The sequence below is a fragment of the Branchiostoma floridae genome, chromosome 2 (genome assembly GCF_000003815.2).
Source record: "Branchiostoma floridae strain S238N-H82 chromosome 2, Bfl_VNyyK, whole genome shotgun sequence".
In the NCBI taxonomy this organism is placed as follows: Eukaryota; Metazoa; Chordata; class Leptocardii; order Amphioxiformes; family Branchiostomatidae; genus Branchiostoma; species Branchiostoma floridae.
In genome coordinates, this window is record NC_049980.1 from 20,724,224 (window position 1) to 20,734,529 (window position 10,306).

Below are 10,306 nucleotides of genomic sequence, written 5' to 3' on the forward strand. Positions count from 1 at the left end.
ACCAAAACTCGACAAAGTCTCAAATGGTTTCAAATCGTCACAGGCGAACCGATTTTGTGTATAGTATTATGACGTCACAAGCTGTTTGTTTGTGCTGCTGTTGTGGCTTTCGTGATTATGAGCTCTGCAGATTTTAATAGAGTAGAGTTTACTTTGCAAACCAAACTGCGAGGGTGCGTGATCGGACATGTCGGAACTGTAACATCCTGAAGATAGGGACAACGGAAGTCTCCTACGCAGAGCTATTTCTCTCGATGGAATCTGCAAAGTAGACTCCTTTAAGAGGGTACGGAGGTGTTTCCGCTTTTCCTGGCGGACGTCATGTTCATCAGGTCCTGATCTGAGATACGTGTTGCAATATTGCTACATTTTGTTCATGATAGTTGTGATGACTTTTGCAACTTGGTAAGAGAGAATGTTGTGAAATGCGATTTATACAGATCAAGGCGTCATTGTACAAGACCGAAATGCTGCAAAGGTGAAAAGACATGCACAGTATGCACGGCTGATAGTCGGTTCAGCACCAAGGACATGTAGTTACAGTGTGAACTGTTGACACTTGGGTCAGTACCAAGAATAGGCAGCCTCTATCAGCATCACGCTCTGTGGATCGCTGGACAGATAGTAGAATTGACCAAATACATGTAGTATGCTAGGGGAGTCCGTCGGCTGTGGGGTTTAATTGGCGAGCCACGGAGACTGCGGGGTCGCTGTGTTCTTAACGCCCACTCTCTTGAAATTGAGAAAGGGTTGTACTAAAAATACCGAAAAAAATGTAACTATTGTAATTCAAAACCGATGGAAGACTGAATACATTTTACTTCTAACTGCCCCTCTAACGACCAGGAAAGAAAAGCGCTATTCGAAGAGGCCTGAAAATCCCACAAAGATCCAAACGTTTACTTACGAAAAGAACCTACTTAAAACCCACTCATATTGCAGAAAAAGTGGAACACTTCGTCTTCTACTGTCTCTAAAAAAGAAGTGAAACCCAAAAAGCAAGACTGTAGTTCTCATCAGTCCTTATCAAAATAGTCACTTGTCCCCACTGTTATAAATAACATTATTATCTATACTTGAGTCTATTTTCCATATACTGTATTTTTCAGTATTTTTCCATATACTGTATTTTTCATGTCAGAATTAGTCCTCTAATCGGTGCCTATAGAGCTAATAGGTTCGAAGCGGGTCGCGAAAAATTGAACCCTAAGGCCGGACGACTCTCCTAGGCTAGCAAACTATTCCCTTTATTTGACCTTCTTTCATTTACCCAGCAATCCGCGGACCCTACAGTGCACGGATATTACTTTGTAGTCTTTGCTGAAATAAATACAATACAGATGCAAATATAAGAATCATCAATAAAGTACAACTTTAATGGACGAAGCTGTGATTTTTTCATACAACACACTGAGGTATTACACAGAATACGTTTCTTACCCATACATTAAATGGATAAACTGGCCTTGATTAGGAATTGGGTCCAGCACAGCAAGTAGATTTTATGAATGACATCAGTACGCATTGATTTTCACCTGATTTCGGGGGAAAAAAAAAGAATTTTGTTACCCTTCAGCATTGATTGACATATGACAAAAATGTAAAAATATATCAGGGCCTTGTTGGTTGTGATACCAAGTCAAGTCAAGTCTCTTCAAGTCAAGTCTGGGGTACCGGTCTCCAAATTTGAAAATACAGTGTATATGGGCATCTTGTTTTTACCCATTTTTTCTCGCCCAAGTGCATTGAATTTGTAGTCAGCATAAGGTGTCATCCACAAAATTTACCTAATGTGACCTTATACCTAAATCAGTAGTTTTATCTATACTCGTACATTTTATCACTTAACATATACGTGAGATACGCTATCGTCCCGGGGGTGTGGAACGAGAGGGAAAGCTACGCTGAGGCTTCGCTCTGCTCGTCTGTTTCGGTCTCGTTCCCAGGCTCCTGTTGACAGTCCCCGGATGTTCTCTGATGTCTGCTGAGCTGGGTGGCCTGGGAGAAACGTCTTTTACACTTGCCACATCTTTGGTCGCGGAGAAGAGAGGAAAAGAAGAGATAGAGAAAAAAAAGTGGTGACTTAACTTGGTCGCTGCCATCAAGTGTCTCAAGGAGCAATTATTCACAGTGCCGCTAGGTGCGTGATTTAACCACGCTATCTAAACTCAGCACAAAAAGTTAGGAAACTTGGTTTCGGCCCATCATATCACCGTAAAGATTGAATCAATTGCATTGCATGTCGTTGTTAATTACCCTCTATAATGATTTTCCATCGATAATGATCGCACATGCATTGGTTGAACTCGTGAGTAGGTCACGAAAGGATTTCCCGACCTATTCATTAAATATACAGGTCCGTTGTTTAATCAATAGTTAGCATATCTTCGCTCTAAATGATTCCACATTCGTTAAGATCACGCTTTTGTGTCCTCTGCGTCATGGGAAATTTGGTGGATGATTGGTCCCAACAAGGACTGACATCTCCCTGCCAATGCCAGACCCAGTGTTGGTAGCGAAATTTCGGCACTTCTGTTACGCACTTCGATAGCCAGCTCTGGTGTTCCACCTTAGAACGTTGAATCATCACAACTTTGGCATCATTGTTAAGTGTAATTAATGAAATTTCAAATGATACATGACACAATGCGTTTCCAAACATTGTGCTCTAAAGTGCTCAAAAGGGGCAAAGTCCTAAGAACTAAAGAATCATAACATTTATGGCATTCTTAATCCTGAGTCTTGATGGTGATAATTTAAGAGTGTGGCTTGGTGGATGGGTAGATGAATAGATGGAAGAAACAAACACACACCACTGTCACCGTTAGTACAACACACACCATATAAGTACGTAGACGACAAAACCACAATAAGGTAAACGTAGACTTTTATGGGACAAAATGATCACATCATGCAACTGTGACATGCATTTTGTGATTCACAACCTTTTTACATGTTTGTAAGATATGTTATGTACATGTGAGTCTGAACTAGGCGAATGAACAATTGTTTATACGACAAACAGACAGTTTTCCCACACTACAGACGTTTGTCGCTATGACATGTCAATGATTTCATAGTAACGTTGGTCAGTTGGTGTTAACTACTACAAACAAATGTATATATAAACTGGAAAAATGCAAATTTAGGGTAAGTTTTTTTTTCTCATGCCTTTGTGTGGGGCATTTTGCGACTATATCCCGTTCATCACAGAGGTTGTCTGAGGACTAACTCATGCAAATCTACCCCTCTGTCGTTGACGTTCGGGGGCGGTTACCTAAAGGGTCTCTCCCCCGTGTGTGTCCGGATGTGGTTGTTGAGAGTGGTGGCCCCGGCGAACGCTCGGCCACAGTACCCACACTTGAAGGGCCGATCGCTGGAATGTGTCACCACGTGGTTCCGCAGGTCTATTGGCTTGTGGGGAAATAAAATTGTAATTAGGCAGTGCCATTTATCGTACTTGCTGCTTGGGAGAAGGTGTTGGCCAAAACTGGAAGACACAAATCATGCAAACGGACACAGTGCCACAGACTACTAGTATACCTGGGAAAAGGCCTGTGTGCAGTGGCCACACTGGTATGGCCTGTCCGGGTTACGGGAGCACACGTGCATCTGCAGCAACACTCTCTGTGTAAACGTCTTGAAGCACTGGCCACATTTCCACAGGTTCCAGTCGGAGAAATCGCTGTTCCTGCCCGCGGACGATAGCTGCGATGTCCCCTGTGCGTCCCGCTGTCCCAGCACCTCGGCCTGGTCAGGTGACGACTGAGTAACTGTGTTGTTAGGGCGCCTCTGGCGGCTCGGCCTAGCGCTGAATATCCCCGTGTGTTTGGGCGGGTTTGTCCGGAAAGAGCTATACCGTGAGGATCTGTTCTGGGACGAAGCTGTGTGTCCGTTGAGTGAGGCCGTGTCGGAAGAATCAGTCTCTATTTTGTCAGCTTCCATCTCGGATGATGATTGACTCCCGCTCTTCTGCAATACCATGGTTACCGATGGTGGCGCTGTGACTTGAAAAATAGTCAGAAATGTGTTTTATCCAATAAGCGTACTTTGTATACCATTTTTGGCAAGTTTGCATGCAATTATCTTATGATTTTTAACTTCTTATCGTGAAAGATATCAAAGTAAAATGAAGTAACATCCAAGTAAAACAATATCGCTTTAAAATTTCCATTTTTTTATGTTGTCTCTCTAAAACCTTCACTCAAGCACCAGTTTAATTTCTGTATTCTCATCTTAAAAAGGCAAAATGTATGAGCGCAAAATATGAGCGCAATCACTCCCGCATCTCAAAAGAGTAAGATCTCTCACTGTCTTCATCCTTGATTCTGCGCCCTAGCGGAACGCCCATGAACTGTATGTAGGAGTCGGGGTCGTACCACACCAGTAGCTCCTCGCCAGTCTTAATTTCTCTGTCAATATAATAATAAAGCTGATAAATGTACAGAACAATATATGATTCTATTTCAGATGTGTCTCAGACCTACATGTAACAGTGCGTTACTGCCTCTCGGGTCAGGAACCAACCGATCATGCTGCAGATTATCGTATTACTGGGGGAGGAGGCAATCACTACCACGTTTCCTGACATTCCCTGATTGGCTTCTTGAAACCTTGATAAGATTGATTTCTTTGCTCCTTAATTCTCTTGTCAACCATTTTCTGACCAATCTGTACTCATCATGACCCACCTGAAGATGTTATAGAAGATACAGCCCTTGTACTGTGTGGTTTATGACTCATCTGAAGATCTTATAGAAGATACAGCCCCTGTGCTGTGTGGTTTATGGCTCACCTGAAGATGTTATAGAAGATGCAGCCCTTGTACTGTGTGGTTTATGGCTCACCTGAAGATGTTATAGAAGATGCAGCCCTTGTACTGTGTGGTTTATGGCTCACCTGAAGATGTTATAGAAGATGCAGCCCTTGTACTGTGTGGTTTATGGCTCACCTGAAGATGTTATAGAAGATACAGCCCCTGTACTGTGTGGTTTGTAGCTCACCTGAAAATCTTATAGAAGATACAGCCCCTGTACTGTGTGGTTTACAGCTCACCTGAAAATCTTATAGAAGATACAGCCCTTGTACTGTGTAGCCACCATGTTCTGTTCGGCCCGATGACGCGCACATCTGATGTACCGCATCCAGCTGGCTCGGCGCACGTCGGTCCCGTCAATGTAGTGGTTGAACATTCCGTTGTCATACATCTACAACAAAACAACCGTATTGAAGCCCTTTTGTATGTTGTGTGGATTTTTCTTCATATGTCGAAAGGATGTATTGTTTGTGAGAAAGTGTGGTGTCTGGTAAACGGGCGGCTATGGTCGTTCCACAGCGAATTTAGGGGACATTTTTTGGACAGTCGTGGATGTGTGCATATGCATGGTACAAAATTCAATCATTTGTGAATACTACTAAAGGTGACCACGCCATCTATGGCAACTATCGTGTCTCCAGGTACTACCCCACTTCTCTTGTGAGCTTTCTCTTATTATTTGTCATCAGTGCCATTTTACATTACATCTTCCAAACTACTAACGCACAAATATCAAAATCCGTTTAAAAGTTTCTGTTCCCACAAACTTCGAAGAAAATGTACTGTTATACTGCGGTAACAATGTATGCATGACAGCCAATTCGCGCTTGTTGTTTATAGAAGATCCCGCCAAGCTCGAGGTGTAGTGTGTTCTCAAGATTTTCCAAGAAAGCCAAGGCGTCTTCCAGAGTTTACGTTGCCCTGCCGGTGAACTCACGTGTATTTACAAAAGCTGACATCAGTTTGAGTTTTCCTGCGACAAGTGAGCCCGGATCTGATAGAGACAAATGTGCCCTTGTTGTCACGATCCGGTAATGCACCGAGTGTCTGACTGAGAACAGGCCCCGCCGCGCTCTGCACAGTGTTTCCCGCCCTTTGAGACACGTCAGGGCGGATAAAGGTGAATGAGAGTTTCTCACTCCGTTTCCATGCCAACGCAGACGACATCGCACCACTAGTTCGTCAGTGACCAACATCGCTCAACTCCTCGACGATGGGGTCAATATCATAAAGATATGAAGGCTACATAATATTGAGTTGGTTTATATATTGCAGCTAATATTCCTTGCCTTGCGTTGCTTTGCTTGAATTCCTTGCCTCGACGCAGGTTTCGTGAAGTTGCACTTCTTAAAATACATGCATAACTTTCATGGGCATTTGAGAATGGAAAGAAATCCGTTCCCCGCGCAGTTTGAACCGTCACTGCCTCCACGAACCAAGATACCATTATTGGTACTTGGGAAGTAGGAAAAGGTGTCTTCGACGATGTCATTCCGGTATGTGGGACATGTTGAAGGCAACTACATCTCATTGCTCATCGCGAGGATGTTTTGAAACTACGGCAAGACACAGCGGCGACAGCCACCAACATAGTGTATAGATATTCCATGTTCTGTGATTATTGTTTCCTTATCATACGTGTTGTTTGTACCTGCAATTAGCCCTCGGGCATGAACTTGCAATAAACATAAATTTATATATGCCTATTGTAAAACGACGCAAAAACGTAAGAATAACTTTCAAGTAAACAAACTCTGGAAAAAGTGACGGTTCAAACGTGAAAGGTCTAAACGAAAGTTGTGTATAGTTGGAAAATGTGTGCTGTCAACTTGTCTTTTTGGGTGTACTTTTTTGTCCTTTAGTGTGATGTGTACAAAGAAAAGCTGTAAGGACATACGTCGTGCCTTTTTTACGTGACCCTGTACGGTAGTCATTACGTCCCATTACGTTTGACGTGTTGCAGGCGGCCTGCCCACATCAAAGCGCGTCCTGAGCGACAAGAGAGTCATGTCGTCTGATAACGGTAAACTGTCAGGTGCTTGGACGCTAAACATTCCCGCGCTAACCGCTTCCTGGTGCAGAACGAGATCTTTTTATCCTAATGAGTCTGTCAACGGTAAGAGCTGAAAGCTTCCTGTCCCAGAAATAGAAATGCTGCGGCCTGCTGTACGTTACGGGCGGACGTGTGATAGCATGTGACGGTGCTGAGGACTCGGGGGGCGTGGCAATACTACGGGAAGCATGTAAAACTAAAGGTACATTGACAAAATAATGGAAATATGTCGCATATGTCATATGTATACTTAGCTTGAATTTCAACATGTAACAAAAAACCTGCTACACGTCCCCTATAAATGCTTCACGGTTCTCTCCCGGTGTTATTCTGAGGTACATGAACTATAGTGGAGGCGAGCTACGTACCTGTGTGATGTACGTTTGTTGTGCTGTGCGTTGTGCTGTGCTTTGTGAATGTTATGTATCATGCTGCACACATGATTCATGATCTTACCTCCCAGAAATGGGTTGTTTTCACGGCACATGGAATTTCTCCTGAGCGCATGCGCACCCCCTCATAAGGTCCGATCCACGTGCCGACAGGTATGGTCCTGGTGGCGCAGATGCCGTACCCCTCCCCCGGGATGCTGCTGTGGCACAGCGTCACCTGCAGGCCAACACGGGAGTAGCAGCAATTTGTTGGTAAAGTATTTGGTAAAGTTGGTGAAAAAAATAAATAAAAATAAATAAAATTCACCAAAGCTAGCTTGGAAATGGACTATGAATTTCAGCAGCATTTCTGCCTTTACTGTATCACCACTGCATCACCATTAATTTTTATGGATGCTGGGAGACCGTTGGCACTATGGGTAGCACAGGGGTTCACTGAACAAAATCATCACTACGTTTAAACCCTTGACCGGACCGGACGCAATAAAGGTAGTGATGTTGTTTGTCTCCTGCACTTCCCACCCCCATGTCTCCCAGTATGCTATGGGATCCATGAAATGGGGGTACAGATGGTAGCAAGGATACACTATATTCTATATCACTATCACCCCTACCTCGTCTGGTAGACTGGTGACGGCGTACGGGTACTGTTGGCAGTGTTGCTTCTGGTCGGTAGGAGCGCCGCTTACCATCCGCCTGAGAGAGTGCAGCGGGCCGTGGACTGGGCACTCTCCCTGGTGATCCTCCTTACAAAGGTCACACCCTGAAATTCACAACCGTTTCCACGAACGTTGACTTCTTAAATGCCAACATCTACAACGTTTCAATATGTAATTGTTTATAAACTAGCCCCAAATTGAAGATATGCCACTCTTTATTGTGTGCGTTTCGTGCATTTCGCTTGTAAGAAAAATGGAAGGAATCTAAATACGTACATAGAAACCGTTTACGACATTTAGCATTCCTTTGGCCAAGTCGTCAAACACAAGTCTCTTTACGGGTTTCTTAAAGTGAACTTGACTCATAAAACGAGATTTAGGACAATGCGACATAACAGGTGCTTTCCGTTCGCTCGTGACATGTTTGTGTGAGGAGGTCTGAAGGAAGGCAGTGATCACACGCTTCAGCACTACATCATTTCACAGAAGACACACGTTTTCTTTTTCTGTGATCACGTTTTCTTTTTCTGTGATGAAGTTTGAGATCGTGCTCCAAGGGCTGTCAAATTCAATAATGTCAAGAAGATTTTTCTATCGGGGTCTCGTACGTTGGACTCGATCCACAGAAGGACGCAAGTTCTTCAAATATTCCACAGCAAATAGTTCACAATGCTTTGAATCTATTTGTTTTGTGCTGGGCGCCCGGAAAGAATATTTAGCAATACTAGCAATACTAGAAAAACAACACAAGGTCCAACAAACTGATATGAGAATGACCAAACATGTGATCGAGAATACACTATGCTGCTAGTCTCTGTTCCGCACGTCTCTAGCATTACTGGCAAAACAGTAAAGTGCAACGTTGGACAGAAAAGACGGACAGACTTTGACTATGAGACAATTAACAACTTTTTAGTACATCATGCATGTCACTCTTTTCACCCGTGTATGCATGGGCGTATTAAAAAATATTAGAGAATAATAATGCATAGTCGTGGTGTTCTTTATGTGCGCAGTATTTAGAGGAAGGAGCGAGTATCAAGATTTTTACTAATATCGGAAAATGAAAACATGGGCTGGACCTCTGTGATATGTTACCGACCTATATATAAGATAAGGCCAATACAATTCCTAATATCCTATCAGTACGGACAGCCCCACTCACACTGCGGGTCTTGTGGCTTCCTCTTCAGCCCGGGCAGTTGGACGGTACGGACGGGGTTCCTGCCGTACAAGTAAAAGTCGACGTCTTCAGGTGTGAAACTGTACGTCCTGGCAAGAAGAACAACGTCTGGCCGGTGCACCTGCATCATGGTAGACTCACCTGTTCGTGTCCGGGTCATGTAAAAAACAAAGACCGCTAGAACACTCTGTATACTAGTATTAGAGAACACTCGTCACAGGTTTGTTATGCTATGCTGGTCTTCATGTTGCATTTGGAATACTGGTGCACGGACTGTCCCCATGATATTTTCAGGTATGTCAAGTCCGCATTTGTAGCAACAAAGTAGCAACGTTAATTCCAAAATAGACTGTCTTTTAACAACATGATTTCTACCGACGTATGAAGTATAGAATATGAGACACACAAGGCCAATGCTCTATCCACTACACGTACATAGCCTCTCTATAGGAGGCTTTTCAAGCTTTACCTGGCTAAACAGCTTCGAGCGGCACTAATTTACTCCGTACAGGTGGCACAAAATCAGAGGACGTTTTGACCGTAAAAAAAGGCCCAACCAATCAGCCAAATGTCCGTCTTGCCAAACAAACATGCAACCAAAGGTACATACAGTACGTCTGTCAACCTTGCTTGATCTCTCTGCAGCATGTGAAAATTTCACATTTGCCTCCAGCGATTGAGGTATGAAAAAACCTACTGCATGCAATAGTTTCCCGGGCCGTACGCGTGATGCTCTTTCTGGCTCACCAGAATGGAATACGAGGTGGGTGTCGAAGTCCAAGTGCTGGCGTCACGTGCACAAGACATACATGTACAGGATATGATAGGTTTTAATGTAGAGTTTTGCTTATCTGATGAAGCAGTGCCGGCCCAGCCCCTACCGGAGGTCAGGTGTCAGAAACTTTCTATTCGCTCTTAAAGAGGAAGTAGGCCGGACGGCAAATATGACCCGAATCTGACCCTACACCAAAACACTCTTCGGTCTTCGACTGGGGATATGATATTAGCCGCAGTAAGCTGAAAGTGGGAGAAAATTTAAAAATAGATATTATGAAAACAATCCGGATTGTTAGCGGCAACTTCTAATCCCGTTATCCATACTTTTTCTCACAGAAACTTTTACACAGGAATGATTGTTATACTGCTTTCTTGGAGAAATGAACGTTTTGTAATAGAATGAAATGATCCTTTGTGGGTGGATCT

At 43.6% G+C, this 10,306-nt stretch overlaps 1 protein-coding gene and 1 long non-coding RNA gene across 4 annotated transcripts in view; one reads left to right on the forward strand and one right to left on the reverse strand.

Moving 5' to 3' along the window:
• The first annotated feature begins 71 nt into the window (after positions 1-71).
• On the forward strand, positions 72-1,382 carry LOC118409540. The gene is made up of 2 exons (XR_004830452.1): positions 72-286; positions 441-1,382. It is a non-coding gene; the product is annotated as an uncharacterized LOC118409540 (long non-coding RNA).
• The window catches only part of LOC118409536 (putative histone-lysine N-methyltransferase PRDM6), an 11,139-nt gene continuing 2,182 nt past the window's right edge, over positions 1,350-10,306 (reverse strand). The window contains exons 1-9 of one of the 3 annotated variants that reach the window (XM_035810641.1): positions 9,801-10,279; positions 9,086-9,244; positions 7,876-8,024; positions 7,326-7,478; positions 5,056-5,207; positions 4,312-4,412; positions 3,544-4,007; positions 3,278-3,414; positions 1,350-2,029 (exon numbers count right to left, since the gene is read on the reverse strand). In XM_035810641.1, coding sequence (XP_035666534.1) covers positions 1,900-2,029; positions 3,278-3,414; positions 3,544-4,007; positions 4,312-4,412; positions 5,056-5,207; positions 7,326-7,478; positions 7,876-8,024; positions 9,086-9,233 — 1,434 coding nt within the window. In that variant the 5' untranslated portion in view covers positions 9,234-9,244; positions 9,801-10,279 and the 3' untranslated portion in view covers positions 1,350-1,899. Of the gene's footprint in view, positions 2,030-3,277; positions 3,415-3,543; positions 4,008-4,311; positions 4,413-5,055; positions 5,208-7,325; positions 7,479-7,875; positions 8,025-9,085; positions 10,280-10,306 lie in introns of those variants that run through there. The other 2 variants (XM_035810640.1, XM_035810638.1) reach the window with 2 other exon arrangements.